Consider the following 14,533-nt stretch of genomic DNA (forward strand, 5'->3'; position numbering starts at 1 on the left):
TGCAAGTGTTTTAATTATAAATTTGTTTAACAGTATTAATTGTCAATTTATACATTATTTTCAGCTTTTTTTCATAATTCGCTTAAGTGAAGGTGAGAGTCACTTAAGTAAATTCTTTGTCTAGCAAAGTTTATTTTCTAACTATAATTTGTTTAAACCATTTCATAATTATTTAAGTGAGTTTTAAGCAAACTAAGACTCACTTAAGTGATCACTTTTGTTTGTAGTGTTTACTTTCTATGTCATTTTTGCTTAAAAAGCTTTAAAAAGATAAAAGTATAATTAAAAAAATTAAAGAAAAAAAAGATATTATCATAATGAATGTTAAAATTAATATTAGCGTGCTTGGAAATGTGAATAATCAATTTTTCAAATAAGGTGACCGAAGAAGATTGAATTATTTGAATGATGTCTATCTCAAGTGGGCATAATAAACAAAAATCTTGTTTACCCAATAACAAAATCATATAAAGTGTATTCAGTTCATTTTATCTAATGTATTTTTTATTATTTTATAAATTTGTTTAATTAAAATGTGTTTGGTGAATGAACACATCTTATTAGTTTATAGTGTTTTCTCATCCACTGCGTGGACTATTTGTAAAGTATAATTTATCATTTTTTCATTATATTTTTGCCTTTTCTTCTTTAATATAAATTTTCATTTATTGTATTCTTTAATATTATACTATTTATTTAGATAATTTCTCCTTTAATATTACACAATATATTTTAGTAATTATAGTTTTACTCTATTTGTTATACATTTTAATAAAATATTTCATCTTTAAAAGTTATGAATTCAAAATTAATTAAAAAAACCTAAAATTACTAAAAAAGTATTTTTATCAATTAGTTTACAAATTGGATTTATCAAATACTTTTCATATTAATAAGGTATTTTGAATGGTTAGCTAACAGTGGAATACATGAATTATAAATGCAAAGATTAAGCTGGTGCTTTGTAATAATTTAAACATGATAAAGAAAAATGAGACGAATGTACACAGCACAATAACTTAATTAAATTATTATTTGTCTTATCTCCCAAGAAATCGACTGTTATAGTTTCACAAACAAATGATATTCAAATTCCGGAGGCAGCAGGCAAAATCTTCTGCATCAAAATAAAGGAAAGGACTTCGTAGATAATTAGTGTTCTCAGAATGAATATCTGTTGTTAATACAAATAGGAACTACATGTATTTATAAGAAAGAATGGAATGGATGCTAAGGTAAGAGCATATTTGAAATTTATTTGTCGGTATCTAACTGTTACTTAGTTAGAACTTCATTCCTAACTAAAAATCTAGCAATAAGCTTTGTTAAATTTTAATATCCTTCCTCTATTTTTCTTGAGATTAGATCATAAGAGTGAAACTATATACACCCAAACATACAAGTTTGATAATGTTATATATATGTCTTCACTTGGTAAAAAGAGCATTGTAGGGTCGTTTAACATAAACAAAACCTTTGGCCTCAACTAAACCAGAACTATCATGATATTTGGAAGGCAGAAATAGTGAACATGAACCACATTACCCAACTCACATATATAGCTATTAACTATACAAATCATCATCTCCCTCAGCTGTAACAGATGATAAAGGATCTGAGGCACCTATTGGATTTGGAGTGTTTTCATTATTTCGATCTGAAAACCGAAACTCAGATCCAAATCCACGGGACTGTTGCAATGTCTGAGCAAATAGTTGGTATTTCCTAATGTCAGCATCACTAACACTCCGACGAGCATACTTCATAGAGTCCTCAAAGTGGGCTGGCTTTATCTCTGGGACCTCGTCAATGTCATCTTCTTCCATTGCTTCAGGATTTTCTCTTTTTCTTCTCTCCTTCTCAATACCCTGTAATTGCTAGGGGTTATGTATATATTACAATTAAACAAATGAGTCTCTAACTTATACAAAGAGTTAAAGACAAAAAATAAATTAAAAAACAAAATTATATCAAAGTATACATGTTAATTTGACACATGAAACTTCCTTTCTAGACATGTTTTAAGAAAATATACTCAAAAGGGACAAGAATGTTATTGATGGTTTAGTTTAGTGTTAGAAAATTTATAACTTGGCACCTCTGAAAGCTTAACAGTGATATATATCCGAGCCTTTTTAAGAGAATAATTATGAAGTTATGATCCATGACACATGAGGCAATTAGGTCCTTACAAGTTACAATTTATGTATCCCATCATACCTTTTCAATATCTTCCCTAATGGCATATTTGCATGCACGTTGACAAATTTCTGTAATGTCTGCACCACTGAAGCCATGAGTATAACTGGCAAGAGCTGCTAGGTCAACATCTTTTGATATTGGTGACTTCCTCAAGCATGCCTTGAAGATTTGAAGACGCGAGCTTTCGTCTGGTAGAGGGATGTAAATCAATTGATCCAAGCGTCCAGGTCGGAGCAATGCAGGGTCTATGATGTCTGGTCTGTTTGTTGCCCCTATGATGAAAACTGTTTTCTTAGCTGTCATACCATCCATTTCTGTTAAGAGTTGGTTCAACACCCTATCTGCAGCACCACCAGCATCCCCTACAGAACTGCCTCGCTGAAGATTGAAAATGCTCAAAGAGTTAGAAATTAAGCAATGTTAGCAACACACTCTTTCAACACTTCATTAGTGGTTTATTTTCAAATATAGTCAATATAGTTATGATCTATTGCATAGACTACCTTTTTAAAGCATATGTTGTAGAATGGAGTAATAATAAAAAAATGTGTTTCTAGCATTTCTCTTAGGAAATTAAGAATGAGCAATGGGCATGAATATCTGGATGAATTTTCATACCTGGGTTGCAATAGAGTCAAGTTCGTCAAAGAAAAGCACACAAGGAGCTGATTGCCGAGCCTTATCAAATATCTCGCGAACGTTTGCTTCACTTTCACCAAACCACATTGTTAGCAACTCAGGTCCCTTAACACTTATGAAGTTGGCCTGACACTCATTAGCAATTGCTTTTGCAAGTAGGGTTTTACCACACCCTGGAGGTCCATAAAAGAGAACACCTTTTGAAGGTGACATACCAAATTTCTCAAATTTCTCAGGATGTTCTACTGGGTATTGAACAGTCTACCAGCAGCAAAATATTTCTATCATTAGTTTGCAAATATGAAAAGTTACTAAATTAAAATTTTATCAAAAGGAAATTTGAACCTCTTGAAGCTCTCTCTTGACATTCTCTAAGCCTCCAATATCATCCCAGGAAACATTTGGAACCTCCACAACCTATCAATGGCAATAATTTATGGTTTTTGTAAACAGTTGTCTTATGAAAGGGTAAAATAACTATTACAGAATATTTTCATTAAGAAACAAAATTGAAATGACTTCAAGAGCTTTCTGAACACATGGGAATGCATGGATTTGCTAAATGAATATAGGTGTTCATTCATAAAGAAACCAAACTCACCGTTTCACGCAGGGCAGATGGGTTTGAAGAACTTAAAGCGGTGTGAAAGTGCTCATTGGTCACAGCCATGGAATTTAACACCTCAGCATCAATGGTTTCATCCTCTAAGTCAATCACATCCATTTTCTCTCGGATACATTGCAATGCAGCCTCTGTGCAAAGAGCAGCAAGATCTGCTCCAACATAACCATGTGTATCCCTAGCAACTTTTTCAAGATCAACCTAAAATACAACATAAAATTGGAATTGTGAATTGCAAGATATATTGCCCTCATAGAGTAATAATTAGCTTTATGGCTAGACAATGGATAGAACAATACATTGTCTGAAAGTTTCATATTCTTTGTATGAATTCTAAGCACCTCCAACCTTCCAACTTCATCTGGTACACCAATGTCAATCTCCCGATCAAACCTTCCAAACCTTCTGAGAGCAGGATCAATACTATTAGGCCTATTTGTAGCTCCAATGACTATAACGTGTGATCGGGTCTTGAGACCATCCATAAGTGTCAAAAGTTGTGAAACAATACGCCTCTCCACTTCACCATGTGTCTTTTCTCTCTTCGGAGCAATTGAGTCTAGTTCATCAATAAAAATGATAGAAGGGGAATTCTTTTCAGCTTCTTCAAATGCCTTCCTCAAATTGCTCTCACTCTCTCCAGCAAGCTTTGACATTATTTCAGGCCCATTGATCAAAAAGAAGAATGCACCTGTCTCATTAGCCACAGCTCTTGCAATCAGAGTCTTTCCAGAACCAGGTGGTCCATAAAGCAAGATTCCCTTTGGGGGCTTAACACCAATTGATTTGAAGAGTTGTGGATGTCTAAGTGGAAGTTCTACTAGCTCACGAATTTGAGCCATTTGTTTCCTAACACCACCAACATCATCATAGCCAACTTCATTTAGTCTCTCTTCATCTTCCCTTTTGATTGGTTCTCCCTCACAGAAGATTTCAGTATCAGGTGCCACAACACAGTATTCACCAGGATCAGTTTCTATCACTTTAAATTCAACACTGCGCATCCCACTCCATAAAGTATGCTATAGAACCATAACACAAGTCACATTCATTAGAAAAAAAAGTCAGGAAAATGATGCTATTGAACAAGAAATTAACTTACGCTTCAAATATGCATCAAACAAGTTGCCAGTTACACCCTCAATGGTATCATCGATTGGAAGGATGTGAACTCGCTTCCCATACTTCACATCAGAACATTGTTGAACAGAGACAACATCACCTAGTCTTACTCTAAGGTTGGCCCGAACAACTTTATTCATCCTTATTTTGGGTTCATCACCCTGCTCATCAGCAAGAACAATGCAAATTGTGTCCCTTCGCTTCTTTCCCTGTACAATAACAACAACAAACTCACCTCTTTTCCAATATGCCATCAATATAATTCTTAGAATTGCATTTTACTTGCATTAGCATAAACATAGAAGATGTTAGCTAAGTACCTTTATCAGAACAGTGTCACCACGTAATAGCTGAAGTTTTTCCATTGTATCATGGTGCAAAGTAACCACAGAATTATCATCATTAGTTGCTTCATCAACAATAAGTCGGTTAGGAGACTTCTTGCGTTCTAATATTGCGGTGGAATAATCTCTCTTAATACTTTTCCTACATCAACATACATTATCAACAGCAGTAAAATGATTACCATTATTGTTTTATATCACTTAAAAATCTTCAAATTTTTTACAACAATATATTACTTGGTCAGCGTTGTCTTTACTGTATTGAATGATGATGGCATAGAAAAAGTGCTTCTTCACAGCCAAATCATTCACCACAGAATAATATCAATGATAGATGTCTTATATTTAAAACAATATAGACGGGTATCGCATATGCTCCCATGAATTGAATTATATTGACATAAACAAATCTCTCGTTCGAAACTATAGCCATCATTGAAAACTATTCTTACATAAGTATAATTGTATTTATTAAGTAAAAAAAAAATAGCACGGATTATGTTTCACATAAAAAGAAGAAAACCGAAATAATAAGGAGAGTAAGAAAGAGAGAAACACACGGGTTGTCGGAAGAGGATTGAGGCTTATGAGGGTTAGATGAGGTTGGATCGGCCATGGCTTAGGGAAAGCTTTGACTAGGTGTTGGTGGTTGTTTCAGCATGTTTAATTTGTAATGGTAATGGTATGTGTCCAAAGTTAGCTTTATCCTTTATGGGATGGGACACGTAGAGGGAAAAAAAAGACAGAGAGGTGTGGTTTGGACTTGCATGGTGTTGTGAAGTGTCAACTCCAATGAGATGCATGCGAGTGTCCACTAAGATTATTGGGAGTAGCCACGCATCACTATGCTCAAATGAACACAGACTCACCTCTACTTTTCGTATGCTTTCGTGTAACTCTTTCGTAATTCATACTACCCGCGTCGCATGCACTCGCTCCCTCTCTCTCTCGTCCGAAAACGACGCATTATTTAATTCAATTTAAATTTTTTTTCTTTCTAATATGTAGGATAAATTAGATATATTTTTTATAATTTTTATCTTGCACCCACGTATGCTATGTGAGGTAAATAAAAGAAAGGTAAGATTTAAAAAAGGAAAAATAAAAATATAATACATAATGTAGTAATATATATATATATATATATATATATATATATTAGTTTTTCTCCTTTGAGGAAATGATTATAACATTTGTTTTTCTAGATTAATTGGTTAGGTTGGTTTGTTTTGTCTTGAATTTTTTAAGTTTCATTTATTGTAAAATAAATAAATAAATATCAAAATTTGAATTATTTTTATGATTTTATAAATATATATTAGCTATTTTTTAGTAATAAGAAATAAAAAATATTTATTAAAATATTTATTTTAAAAACTAATTTTAGTTGTTTAAAATTGAATTTTTGTGTCACAAAAATTATATAGGGTTTAATCTTACATTATTTTTCAGTAATTCATATAATAATTAATAAATATATCTTATGTTATAGAATAAATTTTAATTTAATAAATGTTAAAATAAAATTATTTTCATATTATAAATTTGAGTCCTTATTTTTTAATATATTTTTTTAAATCATTACCATCCTTGTTTAGTCTGTGATTTTAAGTTAAACATTTAATTTTATATTTTTAATCCTATTTTTATATCTTTATTTTAATTATATTTTATTTAAATTTCAAATATTGATGAATTAAATTAATTTAAATATATCTTTATATTCAAGACCCAAAATTTAAAATATATTTTTATTTTAGATAAACTAAAATTAAAGATTATATCTTAATTAATTTTAATATTAAAAGCTTAATTATTTATTTTATTTAATTTTAGTTGATAAAAAATCATTAAGATCTCTATTTTCTTTATTTTTTATTTATAAATTTTGTTTAAGTTTTAAAAGTTTATGCAGCACACCTGTAATTTTTGTTTAAAATTGTATCTTATAAGTGTAGTATATGAAAAATTTACAAGTAATCTAGTAAGGTGTGCTTATCCACCAGCACAGTGTCATTCACATTCCACCCACTGGAGTGAATAAATTTAAGATGAGAACATTCCTTATTGATATAATTCAAAAAACTCTTCAGTATAGAGAAATGTCTTCTAAAGATCCTCGTTTGCACGTCAAGAAGTTTCCTTAATTGGTGAATACCATCAAGATGAATGGAGTGACATTTGACATTGTACGCCTCACGTTATTTCTATTCTTGCTGACTTGAATCTCATGATTAAATATATAGCATAAGATATTATGTACAAAATAAATGCTTAATTAAATTGATTATCTAAATATGTCTTTTTTAAACTACAAATATCTTCTATAAAATGTAATCATAATTTAATTTAAAATTATTGGTTAAGTTAAAATAACTTCATATCATTTGATCTACACATTCACTTCAAACATATCTTTTATTTATAAGATTTGTATGCTTTTATTATTTTTGTAAATCTTCAAAATTAAAAAATAAATAAAATTATTTCAACCCACAAATAAAAGATAAATCAAACATAAGTTTTTTTTTCTTCTTTTAAACATAAGTTGTTTTCAAAATATTCTTTTTGTCAAGTGTTTTATAAAATAAGCCCAAAAGTAAAAATCTCGAAATATAAGTGTAAATAGAAAAAATTAATATTTTTTTTTTTGGAAATTACGTTTTAAAAGTTATTTTAAAATTTAATTTAAAAAGCTAATTGATACCTTTTAGAATTATATTTTTGGAGGATATAAAAAAATGTTGAGTTTGAAGGAACCGGTGAAAATAAAAATCACCGAAAATTCTTTGTTTCTGGTGGCAGCCCAATGAGAGAATGGAGGCCCAGTCCTAAATTATTTTCTTCTTGTTCTAAGTTGCTGCTTGGTTGGTTCTGGGGAGAAGAAGCAGGTTGTGAAGTGTGAGAGGGGGTGGGTATGGGCATCGATATTAAGGGACAAATCGAGAAGGTGAATGGGAAGGAGCTGAGTTACCGTGAGTTTGTGGAGAGATATATGCAGAAGAACCAGCCCGTGGTGCTCACTGGAATGATTGACCATCACCATTGGAGGGCTTGCACTGATTGGGTCACCCCTCATGGCCAACCCAATTTTCAATTTTTATCCACCCATTTTGCCTCTTCTAAAGTTCAGGTTTACACCCCCATCAATGTTTAAGGACACTACGCTAGAGCTTCAAATGGAAGCAAGTTGTTTTGAATTTGAATGCTACTCTCATGATTGATTGTTAGATATAATGGGTTAGTGATTATGTTACATAGCATGTAACTTATTCAGTTAGCCTGTAACGAGTGGTTTATAAAAAAGGTAGGACCGGGGGGTTACATGTATGATTGCAAATTACAGAACTTGTGTTGATTCTTCAGTGGAATCTTGTGTTCTCTCGTGGAACCTGAATCTTTCTCTTTTCTGGGCTCTTTTTCAATTTCACTTGTACGAGATTATGAGTAACTGTGCTTGAAATTTAGTATGATTATTTAATTAGCTGATAGAAAAGAATAAAAAAAATGAGTCAGTGTCTACAGCAATAAGATGATTTAAATTTTGTGAAACGAAGGTTGCAGATTGTGACACCAGAGAATTCACTGATCAGAAAAGAGAGGAGATATTGGTGTCAGATTTTATAGGACGTTGCCTTCAACTTGAGGATTCTGCATGTCAGTGTAATAATGAAATTGGTGCCACTAACTGTCACCCTATATCTGTACCATATTTGAAGGATTGGCATTTTGTAAAGGTATGCCTTTTACCTTCTCTAGTTTTCATCACTTCTCTATTGATTAATGTGGCTCCTATTCTATTGTTCTTAAGTGTAATTAATCTTTGAAGGGTCAATTTGGTGTCCCTAGGAAAATTAGTCCTTCATCAACCAATATAAAACTTGTCATAACATATATATGGATCACTCGCGATGATATTATGTCAGGATCAGATGTTATTTAGAAGTAACGTGCTATACCTATATGGTTCAAGTATAATGTCAAATAAACTAGAGCTACTACATAAGAGCTCAAATGTAGTGTTAAATGAGTAAGGGTCCTTATATTTAACTAGACAAATATGGGTAAAGACACTTGTTCAAAAGCACTTGATTAAGTTTGATTCATGGAATATTGGTACCTTGACAGACAAGTTTTTAGAAGTGTTGGACATCATGATTCATAAAACGATTAATATTATATTGTCTTCAAGAAACAAAATGGACTATAGAAAAGGTTAAAGAACTTGAAACTATAGGTTTTAAACTTAAATACACAAATAAAGTCATAGAAAGAATATAGTAGGCATCATTGGCGATAACGTTTGAAAAGAGAATATAGTAAAGATTAGAAAAATTGAAAATATGATTATATTTTTGTCACACAAAACACTATTAATATCATTAGTACTTAAGTTCCACAAGTTGGCTCAGAAGCTCTTTTGAAAGAAAATTTTTAGGGGAATTTAGATGGTTTCAAGGCATTCCACAAGCTGAAAAAATTTTCATTGGTGGAGACTTAAACGGTCATATTAGTTGTGAGGAAAAATAAGTTACAATAGTTTATGACGATTTTGGTTTTGGAGAGTTAAATAAAGAAGAATAATTTATTCTTGAATTCTCAATAGTATATGACTTCAAGATTATGAATATTTGTTTTAAGACATGGGAGGAACATATCACTTATAAGAGTGCGATCTCAAGGTATCAAATCAATTTCTTTTTGATATGGTGTTTAGATAAAAGAATTCTAAGAATTGCAAAGTGATTCCAAAAGAGAGCCTTACTGCACAATATAGGGTTTTGATCCTTTAAGTTTGTTTTAAGTTTGGTAAACAAAGAACTCAACAAGTTATAGACTCAAAAATCAAGTAATGGCTACTTACAGGCTACCAATTGAAGTTTAAGAAGCAGTTAGCAAAAGAAGGTAATTGAAATGTGCAAAGTAATGTTAATATCAGTCGAAATGAGATACCTAAGAAAGTTAGGAGAGTTGCTAAAACAAGTTTTGGTGAACTTAGACACTTTAAACCAAAAGATAAGGAATCTAGATGGTAGAATAAAAGGGCAAAAGAAAAGGATGAAAAACAAGTGTTTTACAACTTTGCATGTGTGCAATTATGTAAAAAATTAAGCAATGTATTGAAATGTAAAAAATGAGACAAGAAAAGCTGTAAGTGAAACACAATCTAAGACTTTTTAAGAATTCTATCAAGATCTTAGGACAAATAATAGTAAAAGAAAGATATATAAGTTTATCAAAAATAGGGAACGAAAATCTAGAAATTTGGATGAAGTGAGATGTATCAACAATGAAGAAGGAAAAACTTTGATTAAAGATCAAAACATCAAAGATAGATGAAAACACTATTTCTATAAACTATTTAACAACAAGGAGCAAATGAAAATATAGAAACTTAAGCAAATGAATTAAATTTGACATATTATCGTAGAATTTGAGTTAAAGAAATAAAATAAGTTCTTAAGGATATGAATAATGGTAAAGCGGTTGGTTATGATAGTATCCTGTTTGAAGTTTGAAAATGTATGGAATGATAAAAAATTTGTTTGCTTAAAGTATTTTAATGAGATTTTGAGATTTAAAAATATACCAGATGAGTAAAAGAAGAATACTTTGTTTCTTATATACAAGAATAAGGACAATATTTATTATTGTACAAAATATAAAGGCTAACACTTATGACTCACGCTAAGAAGTTATGCAAAAAGGTAATTAAGCGCAGACTAAAAGAAGAAACTAGGATTGCAAAGGATTCTATGCTAGCAAGGTCTACAATAGAAGTTATATACCTTTTACGAAAGTTGATATCAAAGTACTGCTACAAAAAAACTGATTACATATGATTTTTATTGATTTAAAAAAGACATATAACCATGTGTCAAAAGCAGTGTTGTGGAATATAACATAAGTTGATCAATTATCATTACTATTCATGCTTGGTTCTTAATCAAGGCTTTTTTAGCAGGTGGTTTTCTATTGGTGTTGTTGCTTTACTTGAAATCTAATTGTAAATAAAAATTTTAAACATTCATTTTGCTATTTGTTGCCCGTGCAAGCTTCCCATATGATCAATTTGTAAGCATGTGGTTTCTTTAGATAAACACACACCATCAGCAAGAGCAAATGGAAATTAATAAATGCTAAGCTGTTTGATCCTTCTCGCATTGAGTATCCTCCTGTGCACCAGATGTGTTATGTTCTTGTTTGTACATATGATGTTTTGCTCAGTAGTTTCTTTTTCTTACTCTGGCAGGAGTATCCAGAATACGTAGCATACATCACTCCAATGTTCTTTTGTGATGATTGGCTCAACCTATATCTTGACAATTTCAAAATGCATACAGATTCTGACACAGACCAACAAAATAAGGAAATATGCTGTTCTGACTATCGATTTGTTTACATGGGGGTGAAAGGTGTGATTATAGGTGTAATATCAAATTATTCTGTACTTCCTCTTACAGAGAGATGAACAACCCACCAGTAACCTCTTGCTTTCAATTCTTCTGTAGGATCTTGGACTCCTCTTCACGCTGATGTTTTTAGGTCCTATAGCTGGTCAGCAAATGTCTGTGGAAAGAAGAGATGGCTTTTTCTAGATCCTTCCCAGTGTCATCTTGTGTTTGACAGGCATGAATGCATTTGCCAAATAGAAATTAGTGGCATTTTTTGGAATTAGAAGTTGGGCACTTTGGTAAAAAAAACAACATATTTAGATATGTCAATCCTTAGTCTTTCTTTTTCAAATTACTGATCAGCTGTGATTTACTATTGACCTTCACCTTGACCAAACTTTCTATTCTTGGAAGATGATATTCCCTCATTTCTCCCAGTTCCTCTCTTTTTTTGTGTTTTTTCTTGGGAATGGGGGGGGAGGGGGGGGGAGGGGAGTGCTTTGATGTATTTATTGTGTTTTTGCTTACTTGTCAAAACTAAGTTCTTTTCAACTTTGAATCAGGAATATGAAAAATTCTGTATATAATATCTTTGATGAAGTATCTGACTCAAAATTTCCTGGTTTTAACAAGGTAAATTTCTAGTTTCCATTTCCTCCAAAAGTCTTTGTATTGAATGACATATTTCTGCTGCAGCTTTCAGTGGGATTGTATATGTATGCAGGCAATCTGGTTAGAATGTACACAAGAAGCAGGTGAAATTATATTTGTTCCTAGCGGATGGTATCATCAAGTTCATAATTTGGTTTGTTCTGGTTCCCTATATGGATTGATGTTGTATTTCTACTTGATTTTGAAAGGCTGTCTTACAGTCCCTTTAAAGAAGGAATATTGGATATACCAAATAAGTAATTGTGTGTAATACTTACATTCCCTATTTGGTTTGGCCCCAGAAAAATGTATTGACACTGTGCTTCTTAGACTGTGCAGATTACAAGAAGCTGCACTTACTGTTGTTTTTATTTTTGTCATGTTTCAAATGGAATTTTCATTTGACTTCTCTTAAATTTGATACTCTCAAGGAAGCTAGAAGATCAAAGGGAACTAGTAAAGAAAAGATGTGGCTTCTAGGACTTTCCTACTAGAATCTCTGGCATACAGTGAATAAGTATTCATTCATCAAGGATTATCTTAGATTAGATGGCTGATTGTAATTTCTATTTATCTAGTATCCATCATGGCTGGTTGGTTGATTCAATTATATGGTATAAGCAGGACAATAACACAATTAGGATAGAAACTATGTATCTTATGAAAGCATGGATTTCCCGAAAAAACTTAGATTTCTGTCTATATCAGCTTTATCATCAGATGATTCTGTCCATGATATTTAATAGGATCTAATCATTTGATGGTGTTTCTTACACTTTCAGGAGGATACGATATCTATAAACCACAATTGGTTCAATGCCTATAACCTTTCTTGGGTGGTAATTTGAGCAATGTGATCAAGTACATATTTGAGAGTCAAGCTCAAGGATAAATATAATTGAACTAAGTTTATCTCGTGATTTTTCATGGTATGACAGTGGAATTTACTTTTAAGGGACTACAATGAGGCCAAGGAATACATAGAAGACATCAAGGATGTATGTGATGATTTTGAGGGTCTCTGCCAGCGCAATCTTGCTGCTAACACAGGTGCAGTATATATTGTCATGGAACTTTCCTATGCTGTTGTGGCAAAACTTAATGTGAAAATCTTAAATTAAATATTTAACTCAATACAATAATAACATAATCAGTGATCATCCTAGACTAGTTCATTCATTATTAATGAATTTTCTCATGTTTAACTATGAATAGAGAGCCATGGTATTCTTTTTATTATTAATTTCAACAGTTTGTTTAAACTCAACGACATTTTTTTTAAGTCATTATGCTTACTGGAGCAATTGTCCTAAGCACACAAGAAATATACTGGGTTTGATAGAAACTACATTTCTATATTGAGGAAGCTTTTGCTGGTCATACAAATTAAACTGAATTTACTCGCAAAACAGGGATGAATTTTTTTGACTTCCTTACTTTCATGTCATACTTCACCTTGGCCAACTTGGTGCTGCTTTCCTACGTAAATGGAAGATATGGAAGTACCACTCAAAGTTCATCAATAATATCTCAGCATTTATCCATGAATCTTGGGTGTATAAAAAAGATTGCATCGGAGATGAAACACGTGCATGCTCTGGAAGGAAATCATGACTGTGTTGTGGATATGATCAAAGCATATGAAGATCCTAGGTTTTCCAAATTGTGCATGCATGTAGGAAGAACATATATAATGATACATGAGCAATCTTATTTGTCCTTTGATATCAAGAATGCTTCACTGGGTGATTTGGTGGACCTCAATGTGATGAAAGCGCACACATCTTCTCAGATCTACAAACCTGAAGATCTTATTAAATTTATGGACGATGCTGTTGCAGAACTGAGTGACTGTTACATTGAGCTATCTGTACTCAGTGTCACTTGATTGCCATTTCAAAATTCATATTCAACAACTGATAGTGATTGAAGTTGGAGCCAGCTACTGCAGTCTTCCAATCTTTATCTCTTGCCTTAGGAGCTTATGAGACAAAAATGGTAGCACCTAATTAGCACTTGTCCTGGGTTAAGTAAGCTTTACTCATCGCTTTTGTTTTTAATTAGCCTCTTTCTTTATATCTCACATTTTATGCTTCTTTTCTGTTTTTCAAAACTAATCTCAGTGCTTCCATAGTTTTACTTGTATTTCAAAATTCATATTCAACAACCAATAATCTCTTATGGTTGTTGGCCCTTTATTATCCTTGTGCCTACAAAGAGACTGACTTTTGTCTCTTACTAAAATTTTCAGCAGTGGATATCACACTGTTCAAACTTCAAGTGCATTAGTGAGTGGGGTTTGGTTGGTGTATTCCTTCAAACTCAGGAATTGCAGCTATCAGACTGGGTCTCCATAGTAATTGTGTGAAGGTGGTCCACTAGGTTTCAGACCGTGGTAGTTGGTTGGGGGTTCCTTCCCCTTTTGCGTTGTTATACTTTTTAGTGATGTTGTACCTCAACCATTGTGCAAAACTGATAAAATTATTATGTCTTAAATATATTTTCTCTTAGTCAAAAGATATCCATCTTTATTTTAGATCTATAAAATTATTATGGTT

The 14,533-nt window shown here is 32.0% G+C and overlaps 1 protein-coding gene and 1 pseudogene across 3 annotated transcripts; one reads left to right on the forward strand and one right to left on the reverse strand.

Annotated features, from left to right (window-relative positions):
* Positions 1–1,565: 1,565 nt before the first annotated feature.
* Positions 1,566–5,545, reverse strand: LOC113851180 (annotated as a pseudogene).
* A 2,203-nt stretch (positions 5,546–7,748) lies between these two features.
* LOC113847589 (jmjC domain-containing protein 4) lies at positions 7,749–14,533 on the forward strand. Of its 3 annotated transcripts, none has more exons than XM_027476787.1 (10): positions 7,749–8,062; positions 8,487–8,666; positions 11,183–11,345; positions 11,442–11,559; positions 11,888–11,957; positions 12,049–12,129; positions 12,758–12,814; positions 12,914–13,025; positions 13,388–14,005; positions 14,227–14,533. In XM_027476787.1, the coding sequence occupies exons 1-9, from the start codon at positions 7,847–7,849 to the stop codon at positions 13,861–13,863; spliced, it is 1,473 nt and encodes a 490-aa protein (XP_027332588.1). In that variant the 5' UTR covers positions 7,749–7,846; the 3' UTR covers positions 13,864–14,005; positions 14,227–14,533. The 3 variants fall into 3 exon arrangements, with proteins under 3 accessions (XP_027332588.1, XP_027332595.1, XP_027332603.1); XM_027476794.1 differs by having other exon boundaries at positions 13,388–14,000; positions 14,230–14,484; XM_027476802.1 differs by having other exon boundaries at positions 12,758–12,811; positions 14,227–14,318.

This window comes from Abrus precatorius, unplaced genomic scaffold (assembly GCF_003935025.1).
Source record: "Abrus precatorius isolate BTA unplaced genomic scaffold, Abrus_2018 Scaffold10, whole genome shotgun sequence".
In the NCBI taxonomy this organism is placed as follows: domain Eukaryota; kingdom Viridiplantae; phylum Streptophyta; class Magnoliopsida; order Fabales; family Fabaceae; genus Abrus; species Abrus precatorius.

Coding starts and splice junctions, on each gene's coding strand:
- LOC113847589 (XM_027476787.1), top strand. CDS start 7,847: ATGGGCATCGATATTAAGGGACAAATCGAGAAGGTGAATGGGAAGGAG. Junction 8,667..11,182: donor AGGATTGGCATTTTGTAAAG/GTATGCCTTTTA, acceptor TTACTCTGGCAG/GAGTATCCAGAATACGTAGC. Junction 12,130..12,757: donor ATCATCAAGTTCATAATTTG/GTTTGTTCTGGT, acceptor TTACACTTTCAG/GAGGATACGATATCTATAAA.